This window comes from Triticum urartu, chromosome 4A (genome assembly GCF_056163025.1).
Source record: "Triticum urartu cultivar PI428250 chromosome 4A, HENAU_Tu73, whole genome shotgun sequence".
NCBI lineage: Eukaryota > Viridiplantae > Streptophyta > Magnoliopsida > Poales > Poaceae > Triticum > Triticum urartu.
In genome coordinates, this window is record NC_141876.1 from 23157923 (window position 1) to 23179686 (window position 21764).

At 42.9% G+C, this 21764-nt stretch overlaps 1 protein-coding gene across 1 annotated transcript; it reads left to right on the forward strand.

Moving 5' to 3' along the window:
- Window positions 1-264: 264 nt before the first annotated feature.
- Window positions 265-1833, forward strand: LOC147974563 (uncharacterized). Its single transcript, XM_087519507.1, has 2 exons — window positions 265-876; window positions 974-1833. Exons 1-2 carry the CDS (start codon window positions 577-579, stop codon window positions 1097-1099), a joined length of 426 nt encoding a protein of 141 aa, XP_087375633.1. The 5' UTR covers window positions 265-576; the 3' UTR covers window positions 1100-1833.
- The last annotated feature ends 19931 nt before the right edge of the window (window positions 1834-21764 follow it).

Genomic DNA, 21764 nt, shown 5'->3' on the forward strand with positions numbered 1-21764 from the left:
AATTAGAAGTTTCTTGAAAGAAAAACATGGGAGACTAGAGAGACAAGATTTGATGAGCAAGTCTAGCAGGCAGCAGCCGGTATTTTGTGATGTCTGACTTTGGCTAGTAGTTATGGCTGTCCTTTTTGATTAAGATGTTAGACAAGGAAGGAATTAAACTGCCTGTCAAAAATAAGGGAAGAAATTAAACTGAGTAGGGCCCACATACCAAAGACCGTTGACGAGATACTATATAGACCACGTTTTCTTGTACAGTACTAGTCCATGCACCCCATGAAACAGTGGTCAATGCATCCCATAAAACCTCGCCTTGCATGTCCCTGTCAATATTACCCATCCAGCCTACGTTAATTTTTTTTATAAAAAAAACCCAGCTAGCTGCCTCTTGGCTGTGACGAGAGGAACTGAGAGCGACCGAGCCGAACTGCTCCGGCAAATGTGGCCTCGCCGCGCCGGCCACCAATCTCAGCCACAAACTGCGTGCCTGCGGCCTCTCGCGTGATCGCCCCCCTATATTTACCCTCCTCGCGCGCGCACGACCGTACGCGACACGGCCCAGTCTTCGGACGTACGCCGATGCCGACGCAGACGTCCATGGATGCCGCCAGGACGGTCGTCGTGACCGCCTACAAGGAGCTGCCGCGCCGCCGTTCCGGCAGCTACAGCGCGTCCTGGTCGACCGCTCGAGCCGGGGCGCGCGCGGCCGCAGGCGGCTCCAACCGCCGGGCGATGCTGCTCGCGTACGCGCAGCACCTGCGGCGGCGCGGCGGGCAGAGGTCGTCGTCGTCGTTGTCCTTGGGGCCGCCGCGCGTGCTGGAGTGGGGCGAATGGAAGCGGGCGGACGATCGCGGCGCCGGCGCCCGCGACGACGACAAGGTGAGCGCGGCGGATCGGCAAGACATTTCTTATTTCGTTGGATCATGCATGCACGACGTGCATCTAACGCGTGCTGGTGTCTTCGATCGGTCAGCAGGTGGTGGCGGGGCGGAGGAGGGGTTGCTGCTCCAGGCTCCGGCTGTGGGCGCGGCTTTGGATCAGGACGTTTTTCCGTCGCGTCAGGAGGATCAGGGAGAACGCGTCGTGCAAGAAAGCAGATTGAACGGGTTGCCCATGCACGACAGTTCGACGATACGAGGAGGATGAGTTGGTTCGTCATCGGCGAATTAGCGCCTGCATCTGCATGTGTCCCGGAATTTTCTGTCTGCTGCTGTGCTGAATTCGTACGTGCATCTCCACATGAACGACACGTATACTACCATAGCAAAAATGCAGATGGATAGGGTAGGCCAGTGCTTGGGTAGTAACATTTTAAAATTTAGGCATGAGTTGAAGGTTCTTGCTCACAAATTGCTATGGTACTTCTGTCTCTCTTGAAAGAGGCGTACGATGGGATCTGGAAGACTCTCGGGTTAAGACCTTCCCGATTAAGAAGGTTAGGGACGTCTCATCTCCGGTGCTCCGCCGGCAAGGCCAGTGGATCTCCATTGTCTCTGGTGGCTGCGGAGTGACGACGGGGACCATTGATCTTGGTGTTGGATGCAAGGTTGGTTTTGGTGGTTGCTAACCAGGGCCGTCTCCAGAAATTTGGGGCCCCGGTGCGAAAAATAAATTATGCTACGGTTCGGCTATCAATTCATGTAATGCGTGCTTGTCATCACATATATCATCCAAGATTTTATCACTCTGCTGAGCAACCGATTGCTTGGTGTCAACTGTGTCGTGCGGAGTACTCCAGGTTACACATTTGCATTATATGATCATCAAACATAAAATAGGATCTTCAAAGTATTGACCTTTGTTTCATATTATTGGGTGTGTATTAATTTAAGGGAATTCTGAAATATTAATCATTTCTTATTTCCAGCTCTTTGATTCCCTTCGATAGGTTGTTTCCACTAAATAAAAGTCTACGGTAAAAAAATGGCCCCGCGAATGGAGCGATCTCCATGCCGATTCTCTTTGATCCGGAATCCTCACCCATGCAATTACCGTGCCAAAATATCCGGAACTAAATGGTGTATGCAGTAGGGAGTTGTGTGGGAAAAAAACTTATCGCATGAGATGTAAAGGAATCACGCGCATGCAGGGGAGGTAATCAAGGTAAAGAAATCCCATGCATGTAGGGGTGCGTAGAGAAGGAAATAAATCGTCGGCCGATGAGAGATCATGCATGACATGCAACATAATTAGCGCAAGATTAATGATTTTGGGGGCCTCATTTTTTTCGGGGGCCCTGTGTAGTCGCCCACCTTGGCCACCCTCATCGACGGCCCTGTTGCTAACGACGGGGACCATTGATCTTGGTGTTGGATGCGAGGTTGGTTTTGATGGTGTAGCAACGGCCGCAGGCAATAGGCTCTGATGCTAGCCGTTCGATCATGAGAATCCCCCGTATCATGGGGTCATGGGAGGTGTGGAAGCACATGATATTATCCCTTGGTTGGTGGTGTATGGTTTTTGATGCCACTGCGATGAAGTCAGTGATGCCTCCCGTATCGACATGTGGCTAGCCATAGTTTGCCTATGGTGGAGCTGAACATAGAGAGGAAGATCAGTTGTTGGGTCTGAAAGAAACGGAATTTTTAGTGTTTGTAGCGCATACCGGTTAGCCATGGACGAAAAGGATTCTGTGGTGATTGGGTCCAGCCACAATACCTAAGGGGATCATAGTATTTGGAATAATATCTGGAAGACAAATGTACCCCCAAAAGTACGTATTTTTACATGGAGACTAGCAACGGAGTAACTGGCGGTTCAAACTAATAGATTTTGTCGCATCCCAGGCCTCACCCCGATTTGTAATGTATGTGGGGCCGATGATGAAACAGGCTTCCATATGGCACATCGATGCACATTTGCAAAGGCCCTGTTGAAGGAAATATACCCTAGAGGCAATAATAAAAGTTATTATTTATTTCCTTATTTCATGATAAATGTTTATTATCCATGCTAGAATTGTATTAACCGGAAACATAATACATGTGTGAATACATAGACAAACACAGTGTCACTAGTATGCCTCTACTTGACTAGCTCGTTGATCAAAGATGGTTATGTTTCCTAACCATAGACATGAGTTGTCATTTGATTAAACGGGATCACATCATTAGGAGAATGATGTGATTGACTTGACCCATTCCGTTAGCTTAGCACTTGATCGTTTAGTTTGTTGCTATTGCTTTCTTCATGACTTATACATGTTCCTATGACTATGAGATTATGCAACTCCCATTTACCGGAGGAACACTTTGTGTGCTACCAAACGTCACAACATTACTGGGTGATTATAAAGGTGCTCTACAGGTGTCTCCAAAGGTACTTGTTGAGTTGGCGTATTTTGAGATTAGGATTTGTCACTCCGATTGTCGGAGAGGTATCTCTGGGCCCACTCGGTAATGCACATCACTATAAGCCTTTCAAGCATTGTAACTAATGAGTTGGTTGCGGGATGATGTATTGCGAAACGAGTAAAGAGACTTGCCGGTAACGAGATTGAACTAGGTATTGAGGTACTGACGATCGAATCTCGGGCAAGTAACATACCGATGACAAAGGGAACAACGTATGTTGTTATGCAGTTCGACCGATAAAGATCTTCATAGAATATGTAGGAGCCAATATGGGCATCCAGGTTCCGCTATTGGTTATTGACCGGAGAAATGTCTCGGTCATGTCTACATAGTTCTCGAACCCGTAGGGTCCGCACGCTTAACGTTCGTTGACGATATAGTATTTATGAGTTATGTATGTTGGTAACCGAATGTTGTTCGGAGTTCCGGATAAGATCATGGACATGACGAGGAACTCCGGAATGGTCCGGAGATAAAGTTTGATATATGGGATAATAGTGTTTGGTCTCCGGAAAGGGTTCCGGAATTCACCGGAAGGGGTTCCGGATGTTTCCCGAAATGTTTGGGTACGAAAACACTTTATTTGGGCCAAAGGGGAAAGCCCACAAGGTTTTTGGAAAGCGCAAAAGGAAGTTTTGCGGAGTCCAGGGGCCAAACGCCAGGGTCCCTGGCGTCTGGGTCCAGACGCCGGGAACCCTGGCATCTGGCCCTGGAGTCCGAGAAGGACTCTTGCCTTTCGGGTGAAACCGACTTTGTGGAGGCTTTTACTCCAAGTTTCGACCCGAAGGCTCAACATATAAATAGAGGGGTAGGGCTAGCACCCAAGATAGATCAAGAAACACCAAGCCGCGTACCCCGTCCCCTCTAGTTTATCCCCCGTCATAGTTTTTGTAGTGCTTAGGCGAAGCCCTGCGGAGATTGTTCTTCACCAACACCATCACCACGCCGTCGTGCTGCCGAAACTCATCTACTACTTTGCCCCTCTTGCTGGATCGAGAAGGCAAGGACGTCATCGAGCTGAACGTGTGCTGAATGCGGAGGTGCCGTACGTTCGGTACTTGATCGGGACGGATCGTGAAGGTGTACGACTACATCAACCGCGTTGATAAACGCTTCTGCTTACGGTCTATGAGGGTACGTAGACAACACTCTCCCCTCTCGTTGCTATGTGCTACCTCTTGAGCATTGCGTTGGTTTTCCCCGAAGAGGAAGGGATGATGCAGCAAAGTAGCGTAAGTATTTCCCTCAGTTTTTGAGAACCAAGGTATCAATCCAGTAGGAGGCTACGCGCGAGTCCCTCATACCTACACAAAACAAATAAATCCTCGCAACCAACGCGAATAGGGGTTGTCAATCCCTACATGGCCACTTACGAGAGTGAGATCTGATAGATATGATAAGATAATATTTTTGGTATTTTTGTAATAAAGATGCAAAGTAAAGAGCAAAGGAAATAACTAAGTAGTAGGAGATTAATATGATAAAGATAGACCCGGGGCCATAGGTTTCACTAGTGGCTTCTCTCGAGAGCATAAGTATTCTATGATGGGTGAACAAATTATTGTTGAGCAATTGACAGAATTGAGCATAGTTATGAGAATATCTAGGTATGATCATGTATATAGGCATCACGTCCGAGACAAGTAGACCGACTCCTGCCTGCATCTACTACTATTACTCCACTCATCGACCGCTATCCAGCATGCATCTAGAGTATTAAGTTAAAAACAGAGTAACGCCTTAAGCAAGATGACATGATGTAGAGGGATAAACTCATGCAATATGATGAAAACCCCATCTTGTTATCCTTGATGGCAACAATACAATACGTGCCTTGCTGCCCCTACTGTCATTGGGAAAGGACACCGCAAGATTGAACCCAAAGCTAAGCACTTCTCCCATTGCAAGAAAGATCAATCTAGTAGGCCAAACCAAACTGATAATTCGAAGAGACTTGCAAAGATAACCAATCATACATAAAAGAATTCAGAGAAGATTCAAATATTGTTCATAGATAGACTTGATCATAAACCCACAATTCATCGGTCTCAACAAACACACCGCAAAAAGAAGATTACATCGAATAGTTCTCCACAAGAGAGGGGGGAACATTGTATTGAGATCCAAAAAGAGAGAAGAAGCCATCTAGCTAATAACTATGGACCCATAGGTCTGAGGTAAACTACTCACACTTCATCGGAGGGGCTATGGTGTTGATGTAGAAGCCCTCCGTGATCGATGCCCCCTCCGGCGGAGCTCCGAAACAGGCCCCAAGATGGGATCTCGTGGATATAGAAAGTTGCGGCGGTGGAATTAGGGTTTTGGCTCCGTATCTGGTCGTTTGGGGGTACGTAGGTGAAACGAGAAATCACAACACAAAGGTTTTCTAAAGATCCCTCCAAAACTTGATACGGGTATCTACCCTGAAAAACACATCGTGTCTATTTCATATAAAAATTAACCTCCCCTACATTGTATGCACCATGGCTATTTATAATAACCTGACTTGATCCTGGCCTAAGGCCCCTCACGCAGGCACACAACTTCAAAAAGGAAATAAACGTTAAAATAAAAGAGTCCAATCCTTTTACATCTCAGATTGGATTTTATATCTAATAACTATTCCTAACCTTTAATTATGGTGCGCTATCCCTCTTGACTTGTTTCGGTGGCCCCAGCCTACTTCTTTTAAGCATAGAAAACTCCACACGTTGCGCATCATGTTTGTAATTGCCTGGTACTTCTTGCGTGGTAGAAACAAAAGCATGAATCGTTCCTTAATCCCTCCTTTAACTTCTATAATATCTCCAATTAAATATCCATAGTTCTTGGTTGCATGCACCGAATGGATCTCGCCTCCTGGAACACAAACGGAATAGCATCCTAGGCCGGTTTCCATTACACGTTTGTTTACCTTTATTTCTTGCATGGTTGCATGCATGTCAAATCCTGAAACAATTCTGATCTGGTCCTGAGCCAGTGAATGTTTATTTTCTTGGCTTACGCCCATCTTGTGCAATACATTAGCATGCATGCACATAACATCGACCAATGCTTGCACCTCTTCATCATCTTCACTGGACTAGAAATAGTTTGGAACACAAATATCCTTCATCTTTACTCCATTGACATGCAACGAAGTATCATGAACAACCATATTAGTAGCATCATCCGTGTTCATATCAGTAGGTATATATAGGAGGAAGGAGTACGTCGGTGGAGCAACAGGGGGCCCACGAGGGTGGAGGGCACGCCTGGTGGGGGTGGGCGCGCCCCCTACCTCATGGCCTCCTCTTTTGTGTCTTGACGTAGGGTCCAAGTCTCCTGGGTCTTGTTTGTTGAGAAAATCACGTTCCCGAAGGTTTCATTCCGTTTGGACTCCGCTTGATATTCCTTTTCTTCGAAACCCTAAAACAGGCAAAAAACAGCAATTCTGGGTTGGGCCTCCGGTTAATAGGTTAGTCCCAAAAATAATATAAAAGTGGATAATAAAGCCCAATAATGTCCAAAACAGTAGATAATATAGCATGGAGCAATCAAAAATTATAGATACGTTGGAGATGTATCAAGCATCCCCAAGCTTAATTCCTGCTCGTCCTCGAGTAGGTAAATGATAAAAACAGAATTTTTGATGCAGAGTGCTACTTGGCATAATTTTAATGTAATTCTTCTTAATTATGGTATGAATATTCAGATCCAAAAGATTCAAAACAAAAGTTCATATTGACATAAAAATAATAATACTTCAAGCATACTAACTAAGCAATTATGTCTTCTCAAAATAACATGGCCAAAGAAAGTTCATCCCTACAAAATCATATAGTTTAGTCATGCTCCATTTCCGTCACACAAGAATGCTCTCATCATGCACAACCCCGATGACAAGCCAAGTAATTGTTTCATACTTCAGTAATCTCAAACCTATAAACTTTCGCGCAATATATGAGCGCGAGCCACGGACATAGCACTATGGGTGGAATAGAATATAATGAGGGGGGTTATATGGAGAAGACAAAAAGGAGAAAGTCTCACATCAACGAGGCTAATCAATGGGCTATGGAGATGCCCACCGATTGATGTTAATGCAAGGAGTAGGGATTGCCATGCAACGGATGCACTTAGAGCTATAAATGTATGAAAGCTCAACAAAAGAAACTAAGTGGGTGTGCATCCAACTTGCTTGCTCATGAAGACCTAGGGCACTTGAGGAGGCCCATTGTTGGAATATACAAGCCAAGTTCTATAATGAAAATTCCCACTAGTATATGAAAGTGACAAAACAAGAGACTCACTATCATGAAGATTATGGTGCTACTTTGAAGCACAAGTGTGGCAAAGGATAGTAACATTGTCCCTTCTCTCTTTTTCTCTAATTTTTTTGGGTCTTCTCTTTTTTATGGCCTTTTTTATATAATTCCTCACTTGGGACAATGCTACGAAAAATGATGATCATCACACTTCTATTTATTTACAACTCAATGATTACAACTCGATACTAGAACAAAAGATGACTCTATATGAATGCCTCCGGCGGTGTACCGGGATATGCAATGGACCAAGAGTGACATGTATGAAAGAATTATGAACGGTGGCTTTGCCACAAATACTATGTCAACTACATGATCATGCTAAGCAATATGACAATAATGAATGTGTCATGATAAACAGAATGGTGGAAAGTTGCATGGCAATATATCTCGGAATGGCTATGGAAATGCCATAATAGGTAGGTATGGTGGCTGTTTTGAGGAAGATATAAGGAGGTTTATGTGTGAAAGAGCGTATCATATCACGGGGTTTGGATGTACTGGCGAAGTTTGCGCCAACTCTCAATGTGAGAAAGGACAATGCACGGTACCGAAGAGGCTAGCAAGGATGGAAGGGTGAGAGTGCGTACAATCCATGGACTCAACATTAGTCATAAAGAACTCATATACTTATTGCAAAAATCTACAAGTCATCAAAAACCTCGGCACTACACGCATGCTCCTAGGGGGATAGATTGGTAGGAAAAGACCATCGCTCGTCCCCGATCGCCACTCATAAGGAGGACAATCAAATAACACCTCATGTTTCAAATTTGTTACATAACGTTTACCATACGTGCATGCTACGGGACTTGCAAACTTCAACACAAGCATTTCTCAATATGAAAACTACTCAACTAACTGGCTTTGATATTATTACCTCCATATCTCAAAACAATCATCAAGCATCAAACTTCTCTTAGTATTCAAAACACTCATAAGAAAATTTTACTAATCTTGAATACCTAGCATATTAGGAGCAAATGACCATGCTATTTAAGACTCTCAAAATAATCTAAGTGAAGCATGAGAGATCAATAGTTTCTATAAAACAAATCCACCACCGTGCTCTAAAAGATATAAGTGAAGTACTAGAGCAAAACTATATAACTCAAAAGATATAAGCGAAGCACATAGAGTATTCTAGCAAATTCCAAATCATGTATGGCTCTCTCAAAAGGTGTGTACAGCAAGGATGATTGTGGTAAACTAAAAAGTAAAGACTCAAATCATACAAGACGCTCCAAGCAAAACACATATCATGTGTCGAATAAAAATATAGCTCCAAGTAAAGTTACCAATAGAAGTAGACGAAAGAGGGGATGCCTTCCGGGGCATCCCCAAGCTTTGGCTTTTAGGTGTACTTATATTATCTTGGGGGTGCCATGGGAATCCCCAAGCTTAGGCTCTTTTCACTCCTTGTTCCATAATCCATCAAATCTTTACCCAAAACTTGAAAACTTCACAACACAAAACTCAAAGTAGAAAATTTCGTGAGCTCCGTTAGCGAAAGAAAACAAAAGACCACTTCAAGTTACTGTAATGAACTCATTCTTTATTTATATTGGTGTTATACCTACTGTATTTCAACTTCTCTATGATTTATAAACTATTTTACTAGCCATAGATTCATCAAAATAAGCAAACAACACACGAAAAACAGAATCTGTCAAAAACAGAACAGTCTGTAGTAATCTGTAGCTAGCGCAAGATCTGGAACCCCAAAAATTCTCAAATAAATTTCTGGACGTGAGTAATTTATCTATTAATCATCTGAAAAAAGAATTAACCAAATAGCACTCTCCAAATAAAAATGTCAGAAATTCTCGTGAGCGCTGAAGTTTCTGTTTTTTACAGCAAGATCAACACGACTTTCCCCAAGTCTTCCCAACGGTTCTACTTGACACAAACACTAAATAAAACATAAAAACTCAATCATAACAGAGGCTATATAAATTATTTATTACTAAACAGGAGCAAAAAGCAAGGAACAAAAATAAAGTTGGGTTGCCTCCCAACAAGCGCTATTGTTTAACGCCCCTAGCTAGGCATGATGATTTCAATGATGCTCACATAAAAGATAAGAATTGAAATATAAAGAGAGCATCATGAAGAATATGAATAGCACATTTAAGTCTAACCCACTTCCTATGAATAGGGATTTTGTGAGCAAACAACTTATGGAAACAAGGATCAACTTCCATAGGAAGGTAAAACAAGCATAACTTCAAAACTTTAAGCACATAGAGAGGAAACTTGATATTATTGCAATTCCTACAAGCATATATTCCTCCCTCATAATAATTTTCAGTAGCATCATGAATGAATTAAACAATATAACTAGCACCTAAAGCATTATTTTCATGATCTAGAAGCATAGAAATTTTATTACTCTCCACATAAGCAAAATTCTTCTCATGAATAGTAGTGGGAGCAAACTCAACAAAATAACTATCATGTGAGGCATAATCCAATTGAAAGCTAAAATCATGATGAAAAGTTTCATGGTTATCATTATTCTTTAAAGCATACATGTCATCACAATAATCATCATAGATAGCAACTTTGTTCTCATAATCAATTGGAACCTCTTCCGGAATAGTGGATTCATCACAAAATAAAGTCATGACCTCTCCAAATCCACTTTCATCAATATAATCATCATAAATAGGAGGCATGCTTTCATCATAATAAATTTGCTCATCAAAACTTGGGGGACAAAAAATATCATCTTCAAACGTAGCATCCCCAAGCTTGTGGCTTTGCATATCATTAGCATCATGGATATTCAAAGAATTCATACTAACAACATTGCAATCATGCTCATCATTCAAATATTTAGTGCCAAACATTCTAATGCACTCTTCTTCTAGCACTTGAGCACAATTATCAGAATCCTTATTTTCATGATAGATATTAAAAAGATGAAGCATATGAGGCATCCTTAATTCCATTTTTTGTAGTTTTCTTTTATAAACTAAATTAGTGATAAAACAAGAAACAAAAAGATTTGATTGCAAGATCTAAAGATATACCTTCAAGCACTCACCTCCCCGGCAACGGCGACAGAAAAGAGCTTGATGTCTACTACACAACCTTCTTCTTGTAGACGTTGTTGGGCCTCCAAGTGCAGAGGTTTGTAGGACAGTAGCAAATTTCCCTCAAGTGGATGACCTAAGGTTTATCAATCCGTAGGAGGTGTAGGATGAAGATGGTCTCTCTCAAGCAACCCTGCAACCAAATAACAAAGAGTCTCTTGTGTCCCCAACACACCCAATACAATGGTAAATTGTATAGGTGCACTAGTTCGGCGAAGAGATGGTGATACAAGTGGTATATGGATAGTAGATAATAGTTTTTGAAATCTGAAAATATAAAAACAGTAAGGTAACTAATGATAAAAGTGAGCGTAAACGGTATTGCAATGCGCTGAAACAAGGCCTAGGGTTCATACTTTCACTAGTGCAAGTTCTCTCCACAATAATAACATAATTGGATCACATAACTATCCCTCAACATGCAACAAAGAGTCACTCCGAAGTCACTAATAGCGGAGAACAAACGAAGAGATTATGGTAGGGTACGAAACCACCTCAAAGTTATTCTTTCCAATCAATCTGTTGGGCTATTCCTATAAGTGTCACAAACAGCCCTAGAGTTCGTACTAAAATAACACCTTAAGACACAAATCAACCAAAACCCTAATGTCACCTAGATACTCCAATGTCACCTCAAGTATCCATGGGTATGATTATACGATATGCATCACACAATCTCAGATTCATCTATTCAACCAACACATAGAACCTCAAAGAGTGCCCTAAAATTTCTACCAGAGAATCACGACGAAAACGTGTGCCAACCCCTATGCATAGGTTCATGGGCGGAACCCGCAAGTTGATCACCAAAACATACAGCAAGTGAATCACGTGATATCCCATTGTCACCACAGATACGCACGGCAAGACATACATCAAGTGTTCTCAAATCTTTAAAGACTCAATCCGATAAGATAACTTCAAAGGGGAAACTCAATCCATTACAAGAGAGTAGAGGGGGGAGAAAACATCATAAGATCCAACTATAATAGCAAAGCTCGCGATACATCAAGATCGTATCACCTCAAGAACACGAGAGAGAGAGGTCAAACACATAGCTACTAGTACATACCCTCAGCCCCGAGGGAGAACTACTCCCTCCTCATCATGGAGAGCACCGGGATGATGAAGATGGCCACCGGAGAGGGATTGCCCCCTCCGGCAGGGTGCCGGAATGGGTCTAGATTGGCTTTCGGTGGCTACGGAGGCTTCTGGGGCGGAACTCCCGATCTATTGTGCTCACGGATGTTTTTAGGGTATATGGAGATATATAGGCGGAAGAAGTACGTCAGGGGGGCCATGAGGGGCCCACGAGGGTGGAGGGCGCGCCCAGGGGGGTGGGCGTGCCCCCTGCCTCGTGGCCTCCTCGTAGATCCTCTGACGTGCACTCCGAGTCTTCTGGGCTTCTTCTGATCCAAAAATAAGTTCCGTGAAGTTTCAGGTCAATTGGACTCCGTTTGGTTTTCCTTTTCTGTGATATTCTAAAACAAGGTAAAAACAGAAACTTGCACTGGGCTCTGGGTTAATAGGTTAGTCCAAAAAATGATATAAACGTGTATAATAAAGCCCATAAACATCCAAAATAGTAGATAATATAGCATGGATCAATCAAAAATTACAGATACGTTGGAGACGTATCAGCGGGTATCGTTATTTTCTGACCTTCACAGATGATTTGAGCAGATATGGGTATATCTACTTGATGAAACATAAGTCTGAAACATTTGAAAAGTTCAAAGAATTTCAGAGTGAAGTGGAAAATCATCGTGACAACAAAATAAAGTTTCTACGATCTGATCGCAGGAGATGAATATTTGAGTTACAAGTTTGGTCTTCAATTAAAACAATGTGGAATAGTTTCACAAACTCATGCCACCTGGAACACCATAGCATAATGGTGTGTCCGAACGTCATAACCGTACTTTATTTGATATAGTGCAATCTATGATGTCTCTTACCAATTTACCACTATCATTTTGGGGTTATACATTAGAGACAGATGCATTCACATTAAAAAGGGCACCATCTAAATCCGTTGAGACGACATCATATGAACTATGGTTTAGCAAGAAACCTAAGCTGTCGTTTTTTAAAGTTTGGGGTTGCGATGCTTATGTAAAAAAGTTTAATCTTGATAAGCTCAAACCCAAGTCAGAGAAGTGCGTCTTCATAGGATACCCAAAAGTAATTGTTGGGTACATGATATTATCCCTTGGTTGGTGATGTACGGTCTGTTTTTGATGCCACTTCGATGGAGTCAGTGATGCCTCCCGTATCGACATGTGGCTAGCCATAGTTTGCCTATGGTGGAGCTGAACATAGAGAGGAAGATCAGTTGTTGGGTCCGAAAAAACCGGAATTTTTAGTGTTCGTAGCGCATACCAGTTAGCCATGGACGAAAAGGATTCTGTGGTGATTGGGTCCAGCCACAATACCCAAGGGGATCGCAGTATTTGGAATAATATCTGGAAGACAAATGTACCCCAAAAAGTACGTATTTTTACATGGAGACTAGCAACGGAGTAACTGGCGGTTCAAACTAATAGATTTTGTCGCATCCCAAGCCTCACCCCGATTTGTAATGTATGTGGGGCCGATGATGAAACAGGCTTCCATATGGCACATCGATGCACATTTGCAAAGGCCCTGTTGAAGGAAATATGCCCTAGAGGCAATAATAAAAGTTATTATTTATTTCCTTATTTCATGATAAATGTTTATTATCCATGCTAGAATTGTATTAACCGGAAACATAATACATGTGTGAATACATAGACAAACATAGTGTCACTAGTATGCCTCTACTTGACTAGCTCGTTGATCAAAGATGGTTATGTTTCCTAACCATGGACATGAGTTGTCATTTGATTAAACGGGATCACATTATTAGGAGAATGATGTGATTGAATTTACCCATTCCGTTAGCTTAGCACTTGATCGTTTAGTTTGTTGCTATTGCTTTCTTCATGACTTATACATGTTCCTATGACTATGAGATTATGCAACTCCTGTTTACCGGAGGAACATTTTGTGTGCTACCAAATGTCACAACGTAACTGGGTGATTATAAAGGTGCTCTACAGATGTCTCCGAAGGTACTTGTTGAGTTGGCGTATTTCGAGATTAGGATATGTCACTCCGGTTGTCGGAGAGGTATCTCTGGGCCCACTCGGTAATGCACATCACTATAAGCCTTGCAAGAATTGTAACTAATGAGTTAGTTGCGGGATGATGTATTGCGGAACGAGTAAAGAGACTTGCCGGTAACGAGATTGAACTAGGTATTGAGATATCGATGATCGAATCTCGGGCAAGTAACATACCGATGACAAAGAGAACAACATATGTTGTTATGCGGTTCGACTGATAAAGATCTTCGTAGAATATGTAGGAGCCAATATGGGCATCCAGGTTTCGCTATTGGTTATTGACCAAAGAAATGTCTCGGTCATGTCTACATAGTTCTCGAACCCGTAGGGTCCGCAGGCTTAACGTTCGTTGACGATATAGTATTTATGAGTTATGTATGTTGGTAACCGAATGTTGTTCGGAGTTCCGGATAAGATCCCGGACATGACGAGGAACTTCGGAATGGTCCGCAGATAAAGTTTGATATATGGGATAATAGTGTTTGGTCTCCGGAAAGGGTTCCGGAATTCACTGGAAGGGGTTCCGGATGTTTCCCGAAATGTTTGGGTACGAGAACACTTTATTTGGGCCAAAGGGGAAAGCCCACAAGGTTTTTGGAAAGCGCAAACGGAAGTTTTGCGGAGTCCAGGGGCCAGACGCCAGGGTCCCTGGCGTCTGGGTCCAGACGCCGGGAACCCTGGCTTCTGGCCCTGGAGTCCGAGAAGGACTCTTGCCTTTCGGGTGAAACTGACTTTGTAGAGGGTTTTACTCCAAGTTTCGACCCCAAGGCTCCACATATAAATAGAGGGGTTGGGTGTTGGGGATCGTAGCAGAAATTCAAAAATTTTCCTACGTGTCACCAAGATCAATCTATGGAGAGACTAGCAACGAGAGAGAGGAGTGCATCTTCATACCCTTGAAGATTGCAATGCAGAAGCATTACAAGAACGCGGTTGGTGGAGTCGTACACGCAGTGATTCAGATCGCGGTCGATTCCGATCTAAGCGCCGAACAACGGCGCCTCCGCGTTCAACACACGTACAGCCCGGTGACGTCTCCCACGCCTTGATCTAGCAAGGAGAGAGGGAGAGGTTGGGGAAGACTCCGTCCAGCAGCAGCACGACGGCGTGGTGGTGGTGGAGCGCGGTACTCCAGCAGGGCTTCGCCAAGCACTACGAGAGACGGGGAAGGAGAGGGGTAGGGCTGCGCCAAGAGAGAGATCAAATCACATGTGTTGGGCAGCCCCATACCTCAAGTATATATAGGGGAAGGGGAGGGGCTGCTCCCCCTCTAGGGTTCCCTCCCCAAGGGGGGGCGGCAACCCTAGATCCCATCTAGGGTGGCTGCCAGAGGGGAGATGGAGAGGGGGGCGCCCTAGGGTGGGCCTTAAGGCCCATCTGGACCTAGGGTTTACCCCCTTCCCACTCTCCATGCGCCTTGGGCCTTGGTGGGGGGGGGGTGCACCAGCCCACCTGGGGCTGGTCCCCTCCCACACTTGGCCCACGCAGCCTTCTGGGGCTGGTGGACCCCCGGGACCCTCCCGGTGGTCCCGGTACGTTACCGATATCACCCGAAACTTTTCTGGTGACCAAAACGGGACTTCCCATATATAAATCTTTACATCCGGACCATTTCGGAACTCCTCGTGACGTCCGGGATCTCATCCAGGACTCCGAACAACATTCGGTAACCACATATATACTTTCCCTATAACCCTAGCGTCATCGAACCTTAAGTGTGTAGACCCTACGGGTTCGGGAACCATGTAGACATGACCGAGACAACTCTCCGGCCAATAACCAACAGCGGGGTCTGGATACCCATGTTGGCTCCCACATGTTCCACGATGATCTCATCGGATGAACCACGATGTCAAGGATTCAATCAATCCCGTATACAATTCCCTTTGTCTATCGGTATGATACTTGCCCGAGATTCGATCGTCGGTATCCCGATACCTCATTCAATCTCGTTACTGGAAAGTCTCTTTATTCATTCCGTAATACATCATCCCGTGATCAACTCCTTGGTCACATTGTGCACATTATGATGATGTCCTACCGAGTGGTCCCAGAGATACCTCTCCGTTACACGGAGTGACAAATCCCAGTCTCGATTCGTGCCAACCCAATAGATACTTTCGGAGATACCCGCAGTGCACCTTTATAGCCACCAGTTACGTTGTGACGTTTGGTACACCCAAAGCATTCCTACGGTATCCGGGAGTTGCACAATCTCATGGTCTAAGGAAATGATACTTGACATTAGAAAAGCTTTAGCATACGAACTATACGATCTTGTGCTAGGCTTAGGATTGGGTCTTTCCATCACATCATTCTCCTAATGATGTGATCCCATTATCAATGACATCCAATGTCCATGGTCAGGAAACCATGACCATCTATTGATCAACGAGCTAGTCAACTAGAGGCTTACTAGGGACATGTTGTGGTCTATGTATTCACACATGTATTATGGTTTCCGGTTAATACAATTATAGCATGAACAATAGACAATTATCATGAACAAGGAAATACAATAATAACCATTTTATTATTGCCTCTAGGGCATATTTTCAACAGTCTCCCACTTGCACTAGAGTCAATAATCTAGTTCACATCACTATGTGATTGTAGTGAATCCAACACCCATGGGGTGTGTTCATATCTTGCTTGTGAGAGAGGTTTATCACTCAATGGGTCTGAACCTTTCAGATCCATGTGTGCTTTACAAATCTCTATGTCATCTTGTAGATGCAGCTACCACGCTCTATTTGGAGCTATTCCAAAATAACTGTTCTACTATACGAATCCGGTTTACTACTTAGAATCATCCAGATTAGTGTCAAAGATTGCATCGGCGTAACCCTTTACGACGAAATCTTTTACCACCTCCATAATCGAGAAAATTCCTTAGTCCACTAGTTACTAAGGATAACCTTGACCGTTGTCCTGTGATCTATTCCTAGATCACACTTGTACCCCTTGACTGACTCATGGCTTGGCACACTTTAGGTGCGGTACACAACATAGCATAATGTAGAGCCTATGTCTAAGCATAGGGGATGACCTTCGTCCTTTCTCTCTATTCTACCGTGGTCCGGTCTTGAGTCTTACTCAATACCCATACCTTATTACACAGCCAAGAACTCCTTCTTTGCCGATCTATTTTGAACTCCTTCAAAAACTTGTCACGGTATGTATTCATTTGAAAGTACCATTAAGCATTTTTGATCTATCCTTATAGATCTTGATGCTCAATGTTCAAGTAGCTTAATCCAGGTTTTCCATTGAAAAATACTTTTCAAATAACCCTGCATGCTTTCCAGAAATTCTACATCATTTCTGATCAACAATATGTTAACAACATATACTCATAAAAAATTCTATAGTGCTCCCACTCAATTCTTTGGAAATACAAGTTTCTCATAAACTTTGTATAAACCCAAAATCTTTGATCATCTCATCAAAGCGTACATTCCAATTCCGAGATGCTTACTCCAGTCCTTAGAAGGATTGCTGGAGCTTTGCATACTTGTTAGCATCTTTCAGGATTGACAAAACCTTCTGGTTGTATCACATACAACCTTTCCTCAGGAAAAACGTCAAGGAAACAATGTTTTGAAATCCTATCTGTAAGATTTCATAAATAATGCAATAACTGCTAACATAATTCCAACAGACTCTTAGCATCTCTACGAGTGAGAAAGTCTCATCGTAGTCAACTCCTTTGAACTTGTCGAAAAACATCCTAACGACAAGTTGAGCTTTCTTAATGGTGACACTTACCATCATTGTCCGTCTTACTTTTAAAATCCATCTGTACCCAATGGCCTTATGACCATCAAGTAGTTCTTTCAAAGTCTACACTTTGTTTTCATACATGGATCCTCTCTCGGATTTTATGGCCTCGAGCCATTTGTCGGAATCCGGGCCCACCATCGCTTCTCCATAGCTCGTAGGTTCATTGTTGTCTAGCAACATGACTTCCAAGACAGAATTACGTACCACTCTGAAGTAGTACACATCCTTGTCGACCTATGAGGTTTGGTAGTGACTTGATCCGAAGTTTCATGATCACTATCATAAGCTTCCACTTCAATTGGTGTAGGTGCCACAGGAACAACTTCCTGTGCCCTGCTACACACTAGTTGAAGTGACGGTTCAATAACCTCATCAAGTCTCCACCATCCTCCCACTCAATTCTTTCGAGAGAAACTTTTCCTCGAGAAAGGACCCGTTTCTAGAAACAATCACTTTTGCTTCCAGATCTGAAATAGGAGGTATACCCAACTATTTTGGGTATTCTATGAAGATGCATTTATCCGCTTTGGGTTCGAGCTTATCAGCCTAAAACTTTTTCACATAAGCAGCCCCAAACTTTTAAGAAACGACAACTTAGGTTTCTCTAAACCTATAGTTCATACGGTGTTGTCTCAACGGAATTGTGTGGTGCCCTATTTAAAGTGAATGCGGTTGTCTCTAATGCCTAACCCATAAACGATAATGGTAATTTGATAAGAGACATCATGGTATGCACCATATCCAATAGGGTGCAGTTATGATGTTCGGACACACCATCACACTATGGTGTTCCATGCGGTATTAGTTGTGAAACAATTTCCACAATGTCTTAATTGTGTGCCAAACTCGTAACTCAGATATTCATCTCTATGATCATATCATAGACATTTTATCATCTTGTCACGACGATCTTCAACTTCACTCTGAAATTACTTGAACCTTTCAATAATTCAGACTTGTGTTTCATCAAGTAAATATACTCAGCATCTACTCAAATCATCTATGAAGTAAGAACATAATGATATCCACTGCGTGCCTCAGCACTCATTGGACTGCACACATCAAAATGTATTACTTCCAACAAGTTGCTTTCTTGTTCCATCTTACTGAAAACGAGGTCTTTCAGTCATCTTGCCCATGTGGTATGATTTGCATGTCTCAAGTGATTCAAAATCAAGTGAGTCCAAGCGATCCATTTGTATGGAGTTTCTTCATGCATATCTACCAATAGACATGGTTCGCATGTCTCAATCTTTTCAAAAACGAGTGAGTCCAAAGATCCATCAACGTGGAGCTTCTTCATGCATTTTACACCAACATGACTCAAATGGCAGTGCCACAAGTACGTGCTACTATCATTACTATCTTATATCTTTTGGCATGAACATGTGTATCACTACGATCGAGATTCAATAAACCATTCATTTTAGGTGCAAGACCATTGAAGGTATTATTCAAATAAACAGAGTAACCATTATTCTCCTTAATTGAATAACCGTATTGCGATAAACATAATCCAATCATGTCTATGCTCAACGCAAACACCAGATAACAATTATTTAGGTTTAGCACCAATCTCGATGGTAGAGGGAGCATGCGATGCTTGATCACATCAACCTTGGAAACACTTCCAACACATATCGTCATCTCACCTTCAGCTAGTCTCCGTTTATTCCGTAGCCTTTTATTTTGAGTTACTAACACTTAGCAACTGAACCGGTATTTCAATACCCTGGTGCTACTAGGAGTACTAGTAAAGTACACATTTAATATAATGTATGTCCAATACATACTGCTGTCAACCTTGCCAGCCTTCTCATCTACCAAATATCTAGGGTGGTTCTGCTTCAGTGTCAATTCCCCTTATTACAGAAGCACTTAGTCTCGGGCTTGGGTTCAACTTTGGGTTTCTTCACTAGAGCAGCAACTGATTTGCCGTCTCATGAAGTATCCCTTTCTTGCCCTTGCCCTTCTTGAAACTAGTGGTTTTACTAACCATAAACAATTGATGCTCCTATTTGATTTCTACTTTTGCGGTGTTGCGAATAGCTCAAGGATCATCATATCTATCCCTGATATGTTATAGTTCATCACGAAGCTCTAGTAGCTTGGTGGCAGTGACTTTGGAGAACCATCACTATCTCATCTGGAAGATCAACTCCCACTCGATTCAAGCGATTGTAGTACTCAGACAATCTAAGCACATGCTCAATGATTGAGCTTTTCTCCCTTAGTCTGCAGGCTTAAGAAACTTGTCAGAGGTCTCATACCTCTTGACGTGGGCACTAGTCCTAAATCCCAATTTCAGTCTTTGGAACATCTCATATGTTCTGCGATGTTTCAAAAAACGTCTTTGGTGCCTCAATTCTAAACCATTTAGCATTACGCACTGAAATATCATGTAGTCATCAAAACGTGTATGTCAGATGTTCGCAACATCCACAACCGACGCTCGAGGTTTAGCTCACTGAGCGGTGCATTAAGGACATAATCCTTTTGCGCAGCAATGAGGACAATCCTCAGTTTACGGACCCAGTCCGCATAATTGCTACTATCAACTTTCAACTAGATTTTCTCTAGGAACATATCTAAAACAGTAGAACTAAAGCGTAAGCTTCGACATAATTTGCAAAGTCCTTTTGACTATGTTCATGATAATTAAGTTCATCTGATGATTTAATGAACTCCCACTCAGATAGACAACCCTCTAGTCATCTAAGTGATACATGATCTGAGTCAACTAGGCCGTGTCCAATCATCACGTGAGACGAACTAGTCATCATCGGTGAACATCTTCATATTGACCGTATCTTCTATACGACTCATGTTCGACCTTTCGGTCTTCCGTGTTCCGAGGCCATGTCTGTACATGCTAGGCTCGTCAAGTCAACCTAAGTGTGTTGCGTGTGTAAATCTGGCTTACACCCATTGTATTCGAACGTTAGAATCTATCACACCCAATCATCACGTGGTGCTTCGAAACAACGAACCTTCGCAACGGTACACAGTTAGGGGGTACACTTTCTTGAAATTATTGCGAGGGATTATCTTATTTAAGCTACCGTCGTTCTAAGCAAATAAGATGTAAAACATGATAAACATCACATGCAATCAAATAGTGACATGATATGGCCAATATCATTTTGCTCCTTTTGATCTCCATCTTCGGGGCGCCATGATCATCATCGTCACCCGCATGACACCACGATCTCCATCATCATGATCTCCATCATCGTGTCTTCATGAAGTTGTCTCGTCATCTATTACTTCTACTACTATGGCTAACGGTTTAGCAATAAAGTAAAGTAATTACATGACGTTTATGTTGACACGCAGGTCATAAATAAATTAAGACAACTCCTATGGCTCCTGCCGGTTGTCATACTCATCGACATGCAAGTCGTGATTCCTATTACAAGAACATGATCAATCTCATACATCACATCCTTTTGGCCATATCACATCACGTAGCATACCCTGCAAAAACAAGTTAGACGTCCTCTAATTGTTGTTGCATGTTTTACATGGCTGCTATGGGGTTCTAGCAAGAACGTTTCTTACCTATGCAAAACCACAACGGTGATATGCCAATTTCTATTTACCCTTCATAAGGACCCTTTTCATCGAATCCGACCCGACTAAAGTGGGAGACAGACACCCGCCAGCCACCTTATGCATCAAGTGCATATCGGTCGGTGGAACCAGTCTCACGTAAGCGTACCTGTAAGGTTGGTCCGGGCCGCTTCATCCCACGATGCCGCCGAATCAAGATAAGACTAGTAACGGCAAGCAAATTGAACAAATCATCGCCCACAACTACTTTGTGTTCTACTCGTGCATAGAATCTACGCATAGACCTAGCTCATGATGCCACTATTGGGGATCGTAGCAGAAATTCAAAAAATTTCCTACGTGTCACCAAGATCAATCTATGGAGAGACTAGCAACGATAGAGAGAGGAGTGCATCTTAATACCATTGAAGATCGCAATGCAGAAGCGTTACAAGAACGCGGTTGGTGGTCGTACACGCAGCGATTCAGATCGCGGTCGATTCCGATCTAAGCGCCGAACAACGG